This window comes from Malaclemys terrapin, chromosome 8 (assembly GCF_027887155.1).
Source record: "Malaclemys terrapin pileata isolate rMalTer1 chromosome 8, rMalTer1.hap1, whole genome shotgun sequence".
In the NCBI taxonomy this organism is placed as follows: domain Eukaryota; kingdom Metazoa; phylum Chordata; order Testudines; family Emydidae; genus Malaclemys; species Malaclemys terrapin.
The window spans coordinates 93,579,954-93,598,392 of NC_071512.1; the positions used below are offsets into that span (position 1 = coordinate 93,579,954).

The 18,439-nt window shown below is 42.1% G+C and overlaps 1 protein-coding gene across 5 annotated transcripts in view; it reads left to right on the top strand.

Annotated features, from left to right (window-relative positions):
* The window catches only part of DOCK7 (dedicator of cytokinesis 7), a 172,089-nt gene that overhangs the window by 108,634 nt on the left and 45,016 nt on the right, over positions 1-18,439 (top strand). For 4 of the 5 annotated variants that reach the window (XM_054036945.1, XM_054036946.1, XM_054036947.1 and 1 more), the window contains exons 19-28: positions 14-100; positions 735-966; positions 3,422-3,586; positions 4,413-4,582; positions 9,392-9,481; positions 10,493-10,588; positions 10,712-10,852; positions 11,002-11,115; positions 12,095-12,265; positions 13,507-13,646. In XM_054036945.1, coding sequence (XP_053892920.1) covers positions 14-100; positions 735-966; positions 3,422-3,586; positions 4,413-4,582; positions 9,392-9,481; positions 10,493-10,588; positions 10,712-10,852; positions 11,002-11,115; positions 12,095-12,265; positions 13,507-13,646 — 1,406 coding nt within the window. Of the gene's footprint in view, positions 1-13; positions 101-734; positions 967-3,421; positions 3,587-4,412; positions 4,583-8,048; positions 8,142-9,391; positions 9,482-10,492; positions 10,589-10,711; positions 10,853-11,001; positions 11,116-12,094; positions 12,266-13,506; positions 13,647-18,439 lie in introns of all 5 variants that reach the window. The other variant, XM_054036949.1, reaches the window with a different exon arrangement.

Consider the following 18,439-nt stretch of genomic DNA (forward strand, 5'->3'; position numbering starts at 1 on the left):
TAACTTCCTATAGGTGCCCCTTCCTGGAATGAAGTGGGTAGATAATCACAAAGGAGTTTTCAATGTAGAGGTTGTTGCCGTATCATCCATCCACACACAGGTAACTATTAATAGCAGACTTAGTCACACATGTAGCTTGATAGTCATTTGACAATGGCAACATTGAATCTCCCACTTGTAATACATGTGTAATAAACTCACATCAATTTCAATGAAAGTTTAAAGTAACAAGGGATGTAAAGTTCTGAGAGGACTGAAAACAGAACCATTGCCCCAGTTCTGCTGACAGTGCATCCTGATAACTGCCATTGAGGTCAGTAGGAGTTTTGGGTGCACACCTAATGACAGAATGGCCTGCAACACTTTCAGCTCCTCGGCCTGTGGCCTATATCCTTGTAATTTTAGATACATGTACTACTCAGATCTCAGACTTTCATTTTTTTCCTGTTTATCTTTCTTTTCCTTTCCTAATTGTGTCCTCTTCCAGTTGTACTTGAACTACAACGTGAAACTGCACTCCTTTTGACTAATAAATACTTCACATATTTTATTTTGAAGTCCCAGGTTTCTTTTTGGATGTTTTTACATATTGTGTTATTTTATTTGTGATGTGGTTGGAGGTGGGGGTTTGCATGTGTTTTGTTGATAAATCCTCAATGAATGGGATACTTAAGATAGATCCACTGAGACTTTGAAAGTAACACATTTATAAATATCATTTTATTTGTGTGTAGGACCCTTACCTCGACAAATTCTTTGCACTTGTTCATGCTCTGGACGAGCACATGTTTCCTGTGCGAATAGGAGACATGAGAATTATGGAGAACAATTTGGAAAATGAATTGAAGAGCAGCATTTCAGCTTTAAATTCATCTCAGCTGGAGCCGGTAGTGCGATTTCTTCATCTCCTGCTTGACAAGCTGATTCTTCTGGTTGTGAGACCTCCTGTCATTGCAGGCCAAATAGGTATTTTCTTGAAGTTTTATACAAACACAGTTGATAAACTGACGCTTTCAACTTTATTATATTTACGTAGAAATTAAAACAGTCCCATATTCATGCCAACATTTTAGGAATGCAAATATACAATGTATCCTCAAAATAAAACATGCTAGCATCTGGATCTGTAATGATACATACTAGAAATATCTAATGCCAAGATTTTTCCAAAGTGACTTATGAGTAGGGTGACCTGACATCCTGAAGTTAGGGGTTTTGTCTTATATACACAACTCTATCCCCCTTCCCCACTCCCTGAAAAAAAGTGTTTCGATTTTGCAACTTGCTATCTGGTCACCCTTATTATGAGTTATGTTGCCCAATTTAAGATGCTTAAAGAGACCTGATTTTCAGAGGATGGGTGCTCAGCACTTTCTGAAAACCTGGACCTATTAAGGTGTCACCAAGCTGAGCACCTAGAGTTTGAGACCCCCAACGTCCTTAGTCACCTTGAAAAATCTTGGCCTAGATAACATTAGATTTAGATGCTGTTTGTTCATAAGGACATAAGAACAGCCATACTGGGTCAGACCAAAGGCCCATCTAGCCAATATCCTGTCTTCCGACAGTGGCCAATGCCAGGTGCTCCAGAGGGAATGAACAGAACAGGTAATCATCAAGTGATCCATCCCCTGTCGCCCATTCCCAGCTTCTGGCAAACAGAGGCTAGGGACACCATCCCTGTCCATCCTGGCTAATAGCCGTTGATGGACCTATCCTCCATGAACTTATCTAGTTAGAATAATAGAATATCAGGGTTGGAAGGGACCTCAGGAGGTCATCTAGTCCAACCCCCTCCTCATAATGTAGTCATTATGAATCTGATCCTGCCAGCAGTAATTCCACCCTTTGCCTCCACCACAAGCAATGCAGCTCCACTCAGCTCTCTGTTATGGGCTGGGCTTTAATGGTATAATTGAGCACTTAGTGGAATCTGTCAGTATTTAAAGTCCTACAGTTCAAACACAGGTGAAGAAGCTACTGCTGTACTTACTGTCCACAGTGTGCGCAGGGGATTGTTTGATTAGATGGAATAAGTGAGCAAGTTTGTTGAGGTATTCTGTGCTTCTGATAAGCAAGTTACTTTTCACTCCTGGAGCACCCACAATAAATATATACAGTTGGAATTTACTGGTGGCTGCCTTTGAAAGTGAATGAGACTCGTGCTCTGAGGTCATGTAGATACTTACCTATGCTGTATGTAGGTATGATATCTTGAATAGACAGGAATAGAATTAATACACTTTGGATGAGGTTGATGATGTAGCTGAAATAGACTTGAAAAGTAGCTAGCGTGACTTTTGCACCATTTGCGCAGTTATATGTATTGTATGCCAGTTCTGAGATTCAGCTTGTCTTCTAAAAGGAGGAAGGATTTCAAGTGTGAATGTCAGCTTATATAGTACAGGCATTGGGTCCTATTCTGCTTTTAGAGATCCAACACTGTCTTCATTGAAGTTATTTTGGATTTATATCAGTGTAAGTGAGAGCAGAATTTGGCCCATTCTTATTAAAACGTAGCATACCAAATAGTAAGCATTTTAAATCTTGGGACCTGATTCTCATTTGCACTAAGCCTTATTAGACCACTCTAGTAGTATAAAGAGGTCTTGCATGAAAATGATATTCAAGCCCTCATTGTTTAAAACTATAAGTTGAGATTTTCAAAGCAATCTAATGAATTTAGACATAATGGAAGATATGTCAAAAGCCCCTAAATGTCTTTGAAAATCACTAATCATTTTCTTTTTTATTTGTTTGGGAAAGGGTGTGTTTTTGAAACATGAAGAGTGGCTCTATTTTTAAAAAAAGCTCTCTTGTTCCATAATTGTCTTTTGTTTTGGGCTCATGAAACTGGGGGCTGCCTTTTAAATAACTATGGTCATAAACTGATTCCAGCTACAAACATGGGTCTGCCCATATCTTGTTAGCCTATAGCCACATTAGGCTTTCTGTGTACTCATTTTTAGAACATAACCGGTTCAGATACAGAACTGGGCAGTTCTTGTTGCTACATTTCATACTTCAGTTGCAGCTTGACTGCAGCAAAACTGTTAATGGAGAAGAATGCTGTGAACATCCCGAGGATTTTATCTTTTCATTAACTCGCGGCCTGAGCTTGCTCCCATTGCAATCAGTGGCAAAACTTCAGTTGATTCCAGTGTTCTAGGACTGAGCCCTAACATCATTAAATTTTATATGAAACCAAATAGAGGCTTATCACTACAGCTCGTATCTGATCCTTAAACTGTTTGTTAGAGCTGGTCCAAATTTCAAGTAAAATACTTCATAAGAAACTTTTTCTGTTTTATGACCTGCTCTGCTGTTTATCTTTTAAGCGATGAATGGAATGAGCATTTATAGCGTGATCACAGGTACTGCTGAACTCTTATAACCAAACTTCTCACCTTACTTCTTTCAGTTAACCTGGGTCAAGCATCTTTTGAAGCGATGGCATCAATCATAAACAGACTCCACAAAAACTTAGAAGGAAACCAGGACCAGCATGGCCGAAACAACCTTCTCACTTCCTATATTTATTATGTTTTTCGTCTACCAAATACCTATCCCAATTCACCTTCACCAGGTATCTTCACTTCTTGTTTTTAAAACACATTTTATTGAGCAATTGGAATTGCGTTTGGTGAAAGAGCTTTGTTATACATAGCTGAATGTGAGAGAGAATATTGTTCCTTGTTTAGAACAGGTGCTAGCAACCATCCCTGGGGGGTTACATCTTGGTTGTTAGCTTGGTCGTTAGTCCACAGATGACTCAGTGGACCCATCTGTACAAAGGATTTAATGGTATTTGCCTGCTTCGAAGGCTTAATCAGTTAATGTTTGTAAGGTGTGTTGAGTGTCAGATGGGCAGTGTTATATAACTGCAAAGCATACGTAGCAGTAGATTTCTTTTTTGGGAGTAAATGAATTCTTTTGTGAATGTGCACATGAGCTCATATTCTCCAGATTGGACAGACTGGGCTTGACACAAATCTGGAGTGGAATTAATGTGACATTAAGCCATTTTTGTGACACCTCCTCCCCTCCCCCCCCAGGCGTGGGGCTGCCAAATATCAGCATGATTCCAAGCACAAGATAGAGCAGCTTGAAGGCTGCTTTATCTTATACCAGTTGCCAACAGTCCCCAGGGGCCATTCCAATAGTCAGGGATCAGTGGACAGAATGGCCTTCTGACCATGCCCCCTTTTTCCCAGCCACATCCCCTATACTGGAGAGCCAGGTGTGGGGATGGCACAGGAGCTGCTACAGCTACCCTATGCCATCGGAGGAGTCCCCTGCTGCCCGGATCCACCAGGTATGCAGACGCTTTGCAGCAGCAGACTGGTGCAAAGCAGCCACTCTGTGGCCATGATTTATAACATTACAAGATGTTCTCTTGTGTGAAATTGTAGGTCCTGGTGGTTTGGGGGGATCCGTGCATTATGCTACTATGGCTCGATCAGCTGTCCGACCAGCAAGCCTTAATTTGAATCGCTCAAGGAGTCTTAGTAACAGCAATCCGGATATATCTGGGACTCCGACCTCACCAGATGATGAAGTACGGTCAATCATTGGAAGTAAGGTATGATTGCACAACTAAGGCTCCTAGGAAACTCCACATTTCTCTTCAATCTTAAAACAAATGAAGAAGGAACTTTAACATGTTTGTCCTTTCAAAAAGAAATCTGTATTCACTCATCCTTACTGATGACCCCTTCAGTGTCTTTCCCTATGCTGGGAAAGTAGCTGGCATCTTGCTCCCAGAACACATGCCACTGTTTCTATTTGACTTGCTAAAGACCCCTAAGAGGAGAGAGAAACAAGTACCAATCGGATATTACCCTGTCTCCTGACAAGTGTTCCCTGTAAAGACATGGTGGCTGAGAGGGCAGGATTCTTTTTTATTTTATATATATTCTCTGGCCCTCCTCTGGTATAAAGTGTCACAACCCCTCCCCACCAGTACCACCACCCTTCATTCTTCCAGCATGGATTATCTTGAAAGAACTTTTACCCCCAGTCCTTGAAAAATCAACTAATCAAGTTTGTTAGTAAAGTCACCCACCTGGGTCAGTTTGACATTTGTCAATCCTGTATTCAAAGAAAGGCAGGGGAGGCTTTGGTCTGAGACAGAGATGTCACTAATTTTTGAATGACTAAAAATGTAATTTTCTCACCAGACAGAAGACAAGATAAGTTCTGTTCGGTGAATCATTATTTAAAATAAATAAATAAAGCAAGGACTAGAAGATTTAAAAAAGTTTAAAGATCCTCTTAGATGTCTCACTAATTAAACAACCTTGACCTTTTGTGAAACGCCCAGGGGAGCGATGTGCATGTGGAATTTACACAGGATATTAGACGCTTTCCATGTGCTGACTGAGTGAATAATGTGGCAATAGAAAATGGAAAGAGATTTTCTTCCAGATACATACTCTGTGCTTAAAAAGCTAATGTGTAGACTACTGTTAATGGAAATATTTCTTGCCAGTAGCTTGGTCAGCAGATACTAGGCTGGATATGAATATACAGAATCTAAGAAAAATAATTACATTTAAATCTATCAAATCCAATAGTCAAAATATAGATGTCTTCATAAAATGCTGAAAGTGGTACATAGGTGCAAAATACCATTTGTACATACCCAAATAATGATTTAAGCAAGTGACCATCCTACTAAAGAGCCTTCACTTGAAAATAGGACCAATCATGAGAGGTGTTTTATTTTTAAAAAGCACCCATCATTTTGTTTGTTTCATTTAATTGTTTGGAATAAACCCTTATATTTGTTATCTGTTGTGTGGGTTATCTGGTAGATTCCATTTAAGCCATCACTGACTCATATTTCTGATTTTATTCTAAAAATCTTTAAGTTATCTCTCTTACAGTGTTTAAGGATTGCTTTGGATCAACATAATGCAGGAGGTTTTGGATCTGATACTAATCTCTGTCTTTCACTATTTTGGGATTCTTATTATTTTTGAAGCAAATTTGGCGTCTGCCAAAAATAGCCTTTATACCATTTTGCGCTTGTAATAAAAATATGTAGATTTCCTAAATTGTTGGAAGTATGCTGGGGAAAAAAACAGAAAATATCCGTTTTTTGACTGCTATGAATATAATGCTTGAATATAATCCTGCTAGTGGATCTGCACAAGCAAGCGGATGCACCCACACAGATCCTCTTACAGGACTGGGACCTCAGTCATTGCCTGGAATTTAACAAGTTGTATGTACTTCATATTTACTACTCCTTGAAAGGAGAGGAAACTCTCAATTCTATACATTGTGACAGGGGGAGGGGCTTCTACACTTTCCAATATAAAGCAAAATTGGCTCCCACTCCTGTAAACACGTAAGTCCATGTGTCACTTGATCTACATTGCAGTCATTAGGACTGTGCATGTGAGCAAAGTTATGTGCTTAGGCGTTTGCAGGATCAAGACATGTGCTTAGCTTGACTCACTGCAAGTAGTCCCATTGACTTCTACTCAAAGTGTAAAATTACGCTTGTGCCTTTCCATGATCAGGGCTTTTCTTCATTTCTGCTGAATCATAATTCAGAACAGAACAACATTTTCCAGTTTGTGTTGTCTGTTTGTTACTGAGTCTATTTGAGCAAAATTACAACAACGCTGTGCTCTCTCATACTGGATGGCTCAATAGCATAACCTCAAGGATAAATCTGGACTCAAGTTTGGTGTGAGTTTTTAATGGGTTGTGAGAAATGAATTGGTGGTCTGGATCCAGTTTGTAGTTGACAAAAGTCTCTATTTCAAAAACCACCATCATAGCTGGCATCTAAACTGCACCTTTTCTGGGCATCTAAGCAAAGTTGGCATGGAGATTGCAAAGTCCTCTCTCCCAGGTGAGGACTGAAGTTCATTTGAGAATGTTATGAGGAGCTATGACAAGTTTCAGAGTAACAGCCGTGTTAGTCTGTATCCGCAAAAAGTGGGCTGTAGTCCACGAAAGCTTATGCTCTAATAAATTTGTTAGTCTCTAAGGTGCCACAAGTACTCCTGTTCTTCTTTATGAGGAGCTATGTATGTAGTAATTATCCCATAAGATCTGATCCAAAGCCCCTTGGCGTTAATAGGCTCCCATCGCATTCAATAGTCTTTGAATCAAACTGATGATGTAAAACAGTTTCTGGAATGAGCTCAGTTTTGTCTGCTCCTACCTTTTCTTTAACTTTCTTGGGACTAATGAGTGGAAACATAATTCTTTTCCACCTGAAATGTTGTATGCATAGTCTCTTGGTGGAGGAGGATTTGGGGAACAAATTCCATATTAATTAGACGGGTGGTTTTTTTCTCCAACATATGAAAATATGAAAAAAAATTATCATGTTATGAAAAGCCTAATTTTTTTTTCAAAATGTCATATCTCAAATATAGCTTTGGGTCTAGAAAAAACACCTTTTTTCCCATTTGGTCCTTATTGACATCGAGTGCCTAGCACTATTTTTTTCAGAATATTAGCGTTCTTTGCTGTGAACATGCAAATGTCTGAGAGCTCTTTTGATGTCTCTTCAGAGCTCATACATTTCTCAACAGGACTTGTGGGGTTTATGAACACTGTATGGCAAATAGCCTGGCTCAAGAAATATAGAAACCTCACAGACCATCTTTTGTGGTTCCCATCCTCTATGAGCCAGATTTTGTTCTGCTACATCAGTATAAATCTAGAGTAACTCCACTGAAGTCACTGGATTTACTCAAGATGTAAGTAAGAGCAATATTTGGTCTCATAATGATTTTGGTGCATGGAGAGTACAAATACAACAGGTGTAGCCTGAACAGATGCTCTCATCAGTGTTAATGTTACGTTTGTGTGATTGAAAAATAATAAAAATAACCTTCGGGACTAAAATTTCTCAACACATGCCTGAGAATTCAGGTTGCTTTAACAGTACTAATTGGTGACGTGTGTTAAACACATTTTGATTTCTTTTAAGGACTGCATATCTCTAAATTAGACTACTGTGTGGCATGCAACATGTAATATGTCTTTCCTTTCCCAACTGCTTTCTATTATATGCCCAGGGTTTAGACCGCTCCAATTCCTGGGTAAACACTGGTGGTCCCAAAGCTGCCCCATGGGGATCCAACCCCAGTCCAAGTGCAGAGTCAACACAGGTGGTGTCTACATTAGAGTTTTTGTTTTTTTGTTTTTGTTTTTTATTGGCTGATCTTTCCCTAAAGAACATCTCCCTTTAAGTGTATACTATAGTTTTGGTGGCTTGCTTTTTTCAATCTTTGAAAAGTTAGTGATTTTTATTTTTTATTTTAAAATTAGCACTTCTCCTCCTCCCTCCCACACTGCATGAAAACCCCAAAAATGCATAAACAGTGTCCCCTTCCTTTCATTTCAGTAGTTGCTGGTTTGTGAAATGTAGATGCTACAGCTCCTTTCCTTTGTTGTTGTTTTTTAACATTAGTTTCTACTTTAGGTGAAGCACATTTTTTTAATGGGAACGTTGATCACAATTTTATGCCGCATCATCTTTGCTTTTTGTTTTAACGTCGTGAACCATTTTACCATTTTCATAAAGCATTTAGTATCCTTCATATTCAATTGATCCTTCCTTTTTAATGTGAATGTTTGAATGAGAGATAATTAAACCAAAACAAAGTACTGGAAGCAATGATTCATAAGATGCAGCTGTATCTGTTCTGTGTTGCAAAGTATGAAATTTGTAGTGGCTTACATAAGATGGGTTTCACTTATTTAACCCTGGTTGCCTGTTGCTTTACACTGCATGATTGTTTTGAACATACCTCTCAACTTTCCTTCCTTGTAAACTTAAATTTACCTCCCTCCCACACAAATCTAGTCTGAACTAACTTGCATTAAGGCAAGTTATTTCCATCAGAAGTGTTGAATCCAGAAATTGAGTTTATGGATAAAGTTGTGTGTGCTAAAAGAAAAAATCTCATGTAATTTTCTAATTCCCTGTACTAATAGGTGGGTCATTTTTTGTGGGGGGAAGGGGCGTCCACTCATATGGACTGGTAGATTGAGAGGTATAACACTGAAACATATAAAAATGTTACATTCCAGACATCTGCATGCTGACAGAATATAAGTATGGAAAAGTTTCATGCTTTGCAGCATTAAATGTCTTTGTGCATAAAAACATGCTTTTATTTAAAGAACATGTAAATCTTAAAAAAAAAAAAAAAAAAACCCACAACAATGCTTTTTATTGTTGTCACTCTGTTTGTTTAAACAGATGGCTAAGAGTTTGAGAGGGAGGGAAGGTGTAAAAACCTGTGAGATCTACTGTTAAACAGTATTTTGTAAATGTACATTGTCCTTGAGCTGCAGAAACCATCCCCAGCAAACTTTAATGTGCTGTCATCATTCATTCATCTCCACTCCGTAGGCTACAGATCGAAGTTGTAATCGTATGTCTTCGCACACAGAGACGTCAAGTTTCTTACAAACATTAACAGGACGGTTACCAACTAAAAAGGTAGATGTCAGTGAAGACAATTGATATCGTGGGGCATGGAGGTCGAGTCATTCTGAAACATGGTTGTCTATCTTTTATTTTGGCCTGATTTTCAGAGTTCATTGGGGAACTGCTTTTGCTGAGCACTTCTCTATACTAGATCACTAGCAAATATAAAATGTCCTGACTCAGTGAATGAGGATGAGTAAAAATAGCAGGAGAGGCTTGTCTGATGAATGTTCCTGTTGCTTAGATGGAATTACTATAGGTTTTAAAAAAATATTAGTGCTGCTGTTGGATTATGTAAATGACTTGCTCTAATACAATGAATTAAAATGTGTTAGCTATTTAACACTGAGGGCCAGTTTCTGACCTCACTTACATGAATGTAAATCGAGTGTAACTCTAGTGAAGTCAGGTTTACTCTGGATTTACGCCCATTGAAAGGAGGTAAGAATCTACTCCTAAATAATGCCAGTGACACAAAATCTCTTGACTTTTTGAATAATAAAAACAACACCAGTGACTTCTACTAGTCTGTGATTTGTTCTTTCTGGGAATTGAAACTAAAGCAAGAAGGTGGCTGTTAGCACAATATGGTTTATTTTTCCCATATGTACCATTTTGCTAAAGTTCTTTCTCAAAATAAATATACAGTTGTGTACAAATTGCTTTATATGTCCCCTTTTTACTCCCTTTTACTTCAAGAATCTGACCAGGCAGAAAGGTAGATTTTTAAACTAATTTGAGCAACAAATATTTTGGGAGGGAAGAAAATTGTCAACACTTAAATTTTAATGTTGGACCAAAATGACGTGCTGTTTCTCACCTCACACATCATAGCAGCGCCCTATATTGTTATTGGGGGGATCCTTTAAGGGACATTGTCACTGCTGTTGCATTAACATTTATTATTTTGCTTATCCTCATTGTTCTCCATATTTTTCATGTGTTGTGCTTCCATTTTTCACGTGGATTGTGTTGCAAGCCAACCTGGGTACTAGGACTAACTTTGGATTTGAATCTGTTTAGCTTTTTCATGAAGAACTGGCCTTACAGTGGGTCGTCTGCAGTGGAAGCGTTCGGGAGGCAGCTTTACAGCAGGCGTGGTTCTTCTTCGAGCTTATGGTGAGCAAATTGGAAACCCATTAATTTTAGGATTAATCCAGGTTTTTAGTAAAACAGGCACCACTGTTAATAGCATAATGCTTTCCACAAATGACCGTTACTAGTAATATATGTTTCCTGTAGGTGAAGAGTATGGTGCATCATTTGTATTTTGCTGACAAACTGGATGCTCCAAGGAAGAATCGTTTTCCGGAACGTTTTATGGATGACATATGTGCTCTGGTCAGCACAATTGCCAATGATATAGTCTCTCGGTTTCAGAAGGTAATGGCAAGCACTTAGCTGCATCCTGGCCAATTCTGCAGCTTGTTCCATCCAGGTGCATAGATCAGGGCCTTAATTTGAAACTGTTGTGTTACCATATATAACAGTGCTCTTTTCCTTGCATTTTCTCTTTTTGTTCTCCCGTTCAGGATACAGAAATGATTGAAAGGCTCAACACCAGTCTTGCATTTTTCCTCAATGATCTGCTGTCTATCATGGATAGAGGGTTTGTCTTTAGCCTTATTAAGGCCTGCTACAAACAGGTAAATGCAGAGAAATGTTATGTATTAGCTGGATACGGTGTCACACCACACTACTGTAACTTCCTTAGGACCAGCTGCGAAGCAGGAGCACAACATTCCATTATCAGTGTGACTTTACAAAAAATTAGCTTGATGTGTCATTCAGCTTGTGTTTTAATGCTTCTACATCTCTGTGCCTGATTCCCTTCTCAGGTATACTGTCTAAATCAGGAGTTAATCCACTAAATTGATGGAGTTACACTGGGAGGGAGGAGTCTCTCTCCATGCTTGTTGCCACCAGAGTAATGGAGGAAGAGATTAGAAAGGGGCTTGACTGCAAAATTTGGATCTGAGCATCCATGATGTGTGGGGGTATTTGGATCTGGGCTTCAGGTTCATCTTTACTACAGATTGAAACATTCCATAGTAGATGGCCTGAACGATAATAGTATTTGAACTATGTTGCCTACTGTGTGACCGGGGGGGGGGGAACCATTTTTATAGTGGGGGTGCTGAGAGCCATTGAACTAAACTGTAAACCCTGTATATAATGGAAACCACCTCAAGCCAGGGGGCGTGGCAGCACCCCTAGCTCCAGCACCTATGTGTGTGACTAGCCAGCCTGCTGATGTGTTTTCCTTGATCTTATTTGTGCAACTCCCTACTGAAATCAATAGGAGTTCAATATCGCATGTGAAGTAGATGGGACTTAATTTGTAATTGTAATTAGTGTGCCTGTTATGCAAATATTATATTGTTATAAGCATTGTCGGCTGTGGTAAATGTTAAATGTACAGTTCCACATGTGACTCTTGTAATTGAAACTACAGAGAAGTATTGTGTGTCTTACTGCTGTTTAATGACAGCTAAAGCATTATAAAACCCTTTAATCTAGTCTTTCCTGCTGTATAACATGGTGATGGAGGATATGTCAGAAGTCACATGCTGCATTTGTGTGCTGCATTACTATTAACTGTATAATTTGTGTTGTTCTTGCCAGGTGTCTTCAAAGCTTTATTCCTTACCAAATCCAAGTATCCTTGTATCCTTGAGGCTGGACTTCCTCCGCATTATCTGCAGCCATGAGCACTACGTCACCCTGAATTTACCCTGTAGCCTACTCACGCCACCTGCATCTCCCTCACCGTCTGTGTCTTCGGCAACTTCTCAGGTAGGCAAAGCAGCAAAGGCCACGTGGAAATTCAAGCTGAGCTTTGTTCTCTGGCTTTAAGATTAATCTTGATAGGTTTATGGAGGGGATGGTTTGATGGGATAAAGTGATTTTAGTCAATAGGTCAATAACGTGCCATTGCTGGTAATTAGTAACAATGGTCAATGATGGGATATTAAAAGTTACTACAGAGAACTTTTTCCAGAGGGTCTGGCTAGAGAATCTTGCCCGCATGCTCGGGGTTCAGCTGATCGCCATATTTGGGGTCGGGAAGGAATTTTCCTCCAGGGTAGATTGGCAGAGGCCCTGGAGGTTTTTCGCCTTCCTCTGCAGCATGGGGCAGGGGTCGCTTGCTGGAGGATTCTCAGCGATTTGAAGTCTTTAAATCATGATTTGGGGACTTCAACAGCTGAGTCAAGGGAGAGAATTCTTCCAGGAGTGGGTGGGTCAGCTTTTGTGGCCCGCATCATGCGGGAGGTCAGACTAGATGATCATAATGGTCCCTTCTGACCTTAGAGTCTATGAGTAAATCTCAGAGACAGGTGTGTCACACACATGTTCAGGTTCCTTTCCTGCTAATGCCTCTTTGATCACTTATTTAAAAAATACGGGCAATGCAGGTAGAGTGGCTTAGAGGGGCCTATGGGCAGCACACTTGGCATTACTCCTTGTAGCTAAGTTACCCATTTTAGGATTGCCATAATGAAAGCTTAAAGTGCGTCTCTGAAACCCTAAACTTTTAGCCATAATGTGTAAGCAGAACGTTTTCCTTTGAAGCGAAGAACAGTAGTCTTTTATTCAGACTTGTGCTGATCTTCTGTGATGATTAAAATAACCAAGGTCCATTTATTATCATTTTGTAACGCATCATTCTACTACCTTTTCCCATCCTGTGCAAAAGAGTGAATGTGCAAAAAATAGTCATTACTCAGCAAACACGTTGCCTTGCTCAGTAGCCCTGCTCTTGCTCATCAGATTAACTGTTTTCTCATCCTCTGGTTTGTAATGCATATACTTAACTAAGAAGGGAACAAAAGTAAAATGCATCTACTCTGAATTATTGAAGGGTTAATGAAGTTACATGTAACATAAGTAGATATGTAGCCAAAAAATGAGTGAAATAGTGGCTGACATGAGATTTTATTGAATCTGGACAGGGCTTGTCCTGTATTTCATAAGCTGTATCTTTCTGTGTCTCAGTGGCTCATTACACAACTTTTAATGCTTGGGTTTTTCAACAGAGTTCTGGATTCTCTACAAATGTCCAAGACCAGAAGATTGCAAATATGTTTGAATTGTCTGTGCCTTTCCGCCAGCAGCATTACTTGGCAGGGCTTGTGTTAACAGAGCTGGCTGTCATTTTAGATCCTGATGCTGAAGGGTGAGTTTTTAACTTTTTCCCAAGAGGTTACTGTAATCTAAGTAGATGGTGGATCGCAAGCAAACTACTGCCATGAACAGAGTTAATTTACATGTATAATCTGAGAGGAGAGTGGGAGTAGAAAACAAGTCCTCCAGCCCGAGAATCCTCCCTGCCTACTTGTTCTATCCCCTTTCCTCTCTCTTTTAACTCCGACTCTCCAATCCCGTTTACAGGCACATTCTCCTAGCTGAGAATGAGGGGATGAGAGTCTCCCATTGGAGCTTTCAATGGTACTCTTCAATTGGCTGTGGAGTCTGCAGAAAGTAGCTTTTTTGCAGCAGTAGCAAGAACATAATTTTCAAGAGTAAGAAAATGTCTGCTGATGTTGGGTTTAGGTATAGTAGCACCTTTCATCTTAGGATCTCAAAGTACTTTATACATATAAATTAAGCCTCACAACTCCCCTGTAAGACCAGTAAATATAGTTTACTACAGATGGATAAAGTGAAACATAGAATATTTTAAAGTTGTTTATCAAGGTTATGCAGCAAGAAATTTTCAGAGTTTGGAATACTGCCTGTAATAGGTCCGTGCCGGGGCTCGACCTTCCTGGGCGGGAGGGGAGCCACACCGACTCACTACTGCTGGAATTAAACAGCCAGTTAGTTCAGAAGCTCCTGTCCTCCGGTGCAGGGGCGGAGCAAAACCGACAGCTAGCTCAGGGCTCAGGCCCTCAGACGGGCTGAGCACGCGACCGTGAGTTCAGGGCTCAGGCCCGCTGGTGCAGGAGCTGAGCAGACAACAGTTAGTTCGGGGCTCAGGCCCTCTGGTGCAGGGGCTGAGCAGAGCAAAGGTAAAGAGCCCAGGCCCTGGGTCAGGGCGGGCACACACAGTTATAGCTCAGGCCCTCTGGTGCAGGGGCTGAGCGGGCAAACAGTTAAAGAGCCCAGGCCCTGGATCAGGGCGGGGCACACACAGTGATAGCTCAGGCCCTTGGTTGCAGGGGCTGAGCAAGCAGGCAAACGGCTGGGGTACGCCCAGGATCCTATAGCTGAGCGTTGGGTGAGGGGGAAGCCTGCCACCCGTGAGCGGGGGTGACAGGGGGGAACGCAGGCCCACCCACTCCACTGCGTTCCAGCCCGGGGCCCTAGCAGCGGTTACTACCGCTGCTGGTCAGTGGGGTATCCTGCCCGAAACACACTGACATTGGCTCACATTCGTCTGCAGCCTGACCGGGGTCGGCTACTCCCGGGCTACTTCCAGGTTCCCCCTCAGGGCCTACCTCGTTCGTCGCACCGGGCTCGGGCCAGTCCAGCTGCATGGGCTCCTCTCGGCCAGGGCTTGGTGGCAGGTCCGGTAACTCCGTCGGGAAATCAGGCCAACTGCACTCGGGCGGCTCCTCCGGGTAGCAGCGGGGGCGGAGGGGTTCTGGTGCAGTCTCGCCTTCAGGGTTAGTGTGGGGGGGTTCCAAGGGTTCCTCCCAGCGACGGGAGCGGACGGGCTCCAGCGGCTTCTCCTCGTAGTGGGCCCGGGGCAGCTCTGGCCAGTTAGGGTCCTGGCCTTGGGCCTTGGAGGTCTCCCGGCCGGGAGCTCCTGGCCGCACATCTGCTCCCTGTGGTGGCTGGCGGCTGACTGAGCTCTGGCGGTCGGCCTTTATACTTCCTGTCCCGCCCCTTGACTTCCAGGGGGCGGGAACAGGCGGCGGTGGCTCCACCCACTCCGGTGCTTGCAAGGGTGCTCCCTCTTCTGGGCAGGAGGGGAGCCACACCGACTCACTACACTGCCCAGTAATCATAGAATCATAGGACTGGAAGAGACCTCTAGAGGTCATCTAGTCCAATCCGCTACACTCAATACAGGACTAAGTATTATCTAGACCATTCCTGAAAGAATCATAGAATATCAGGGTTGAAAGGGACCTCAGGAGGTCATCTAGTCCAAGCCCCTGCTCAAAGCAGGACCTAATCCCCAACTAAATCATCCCAGCCAGGGCTTTGTCAAGCCTAACCTTAAAAACCTCTAAGGAAGGAGATTCCACCTCCTCCCTAGGTGCTTCACCAACCTCCTAGTCAAAAAGTTTTTCCTAATATCCAACCTAAACCTCCCTCAGTGCAACTTGAGACCATTACACCTTGTTCTATCATCTGGTACCACTGAGAACAGTCTAGATCCATCCTCTTTGGAACTCCCTTTCAGGTAGTTGAAAGCAGCTATCAAATCTCCCCTCATTCTTCTCTTCTGCAGTCTAAATAATCCCAGTTCCCTCAGTCTCTCCTCATAAGTCACGTGCTCCAGGCCCCTAATCATTTTTGTTGCTCTCCGCTGGACTCTTTCCAATTTTTCTACATCCTTCTTGTAGTGTGGGGCCCAAAACTAGACACAGTACTCCAGATGAGGCCTCACCAATGCCGAATAGAGGGGAATGATCACGTCCTTCAATCTGCTGGCAATGCCCCTACTTATACAGCCCAAAATGCCGCTAGCCTTCTTGGCAACAAGGGCACACTGTTGACTCATATCCAACTTCTGGTTCACTGTTGACTCATATCCAGCTTCTTGTAACACCTAGGTCCTTTTTTGCAGAACTCCTGCCTAGTCCCTAAGTGCAGGACTCTGCATTTGTTGATCCTCATCAGATTTCTTTTGGCCCAATCCTCTAATTTGTCTGGGTCCCTCTGTATCCAAGGAGGAGGGAGAAGAATTGTTCCCCTTAACCTCTGAGGATAGGACAAGAAGCAATGGGTTTAAATTGCAGCAAGGGAGGTTTAGGTTGGACATTAGGAAAAACTTCCTAATTGTCAGGTGTTTGTCTAACCTGCTTTTAAAAATCTCCAATGATGGAGATTCCACAACTTCCCTAGACAACTTATTCCAGTGCTTAACCACCCTGACAGTTAGGAAGTTTTTCCTAATGTCCAACCTAAGCCTCCCTTGCTGCAATTTAATCCCATTGCTTCTTGTCCTATCCTCAGAGGTTAAGGGGAACAATTCTTCTCCCTCCTCCTTGTAATAACCTTTTATGTACTTGAAAACTGTTATCATGTCCCCTCTCAGTCTTCTCTTTTCCAGACTAAACAAATCCAATACTTTCAGTCTTCCCTCATAAGTAAGGCTGTGGGTTTGTCACGGAGGTCACGGATTCTGTGACTTTCTGTGACCTCCGAGACTTCTGCAGCGGCCAGTGCGCCTGGCTCCGGGGCAGCTCAGACAGCCCCTGCGCCAGGCACACCGGCCGTTGCTGGGGCAGTCTCAGGCCATCACAGCAGCAGCAGAGTTTGGGTAAGGAAGGGAGCAGAGGGTTGGGACACTGGACGGGATGAGGCGGGCTCTGGGCGGCGCTAACCTTGGGGCTCCCTGGAAGCGGCGACATCCCCCTTTCTCAGTTGCTATGCGGAGACATGGCCAGGCATCTCTGCACTCTGCCTCTGCCCACAGCGCTGGCTTTGCAGCTCCCATTGGCCCAGGTACAAAGGGTACTTTTACATAGCAGAACACATTCCACACGTACCACCTATCTTCATAAGTGGACGAGATTCACGCACTGGTGCTCTGACAATCAAACCGCTCCTACTCCCGCGCCTCTTCCATTAATACTCGACTACCTTTTAGGGCTTAAACTATCTGGACTCTCCCCCAGTTCCATCAACGTTGCAATTACGGCATTCCACCACTCTCCTATGGAGAGTGTTAAGGGCCATAGCCTCAGATGATGTAAGTTGGCGTAGCTCTGTTGACCTCAGTGGAGTACACTGATTTACACCAGTTGTGGGTTTGACCTGTAAGACATTTCCTGATTTGAACAGCTTATCAGTGCAGGACTTAAGACTACGCTAATCATTAAAAAGTTATCTATTTCAGCCACAGTACTCTGGAATAATTTAGAATTATTCCCAGATGGTTGCCCTGCAGTGGGAAAGGATTAAAGGATGCATAGCTAACTGCTTTTATATAGGAAATTCATGGGTTCTCCTCTGAGCTCTGTACATGACATAAAGTTATTGAAACTTAGACTTGTTTAACTTGTTTGTTCCATTATCCTGTCTGTTGTATGCAAGCTGTTGGCATTCAATTGTACTATACATGTTTTCCATGGAATAACTTCATAATTCATGTACAGAAAAGACTTAGTAATACCTTTTAAATGTATTATTACTATTATTGTTTGCCATATATTGTGTTAGTGTTCAAAGGCTGGGGTCTCATTGTGCTAGGAGCTATACAAACATACAATCAATGCCCTGCTCCAAGGAGATTACAATCTAAAAGACAAGGCGTAACAGGTGGATGAGACAACTAGTGTGCTGTGGTGACAGAAGAAGAAAGTCCAAACAAATCAAGTCCTGGGTGGATTGTCTTAGCACATAATGTCTTCTTTGTTGGTGATGTTGCTCATTGTCTAAGGGCCAGATTCTGATCCCCTTACTCAAGTTGGGTAGCACCTTCCTCCTTGAAGAATCCTATTGACTCAGTGGAATTGTGGAGGAAGGTACGTACTATTGAACACAAATAAGGGAATCAGAATCTGGCCCTCAATGTTTGGCACAGCTCCCAATTAAACAAAGAACATATAATACAACTGTGCAACACCTGAATATAGGGTAAATCTAGGACTGAGATGGCAAAGAGACCAGCTGTGGGCAGCGAGGTCTGCTTAATGCAAGCTCAGCTAGCAAGACTAATAGATTTTCTTCGTTATTCTCTGATATGGCTCGGAAATATCAGCTCCCATCTCCTTCATGCCAACTATGGAAAGTGGTGGTGGAGCGGAGATAAAGTTTGATTGTGTTGCATAAGCTGGGTAACACTGTGAT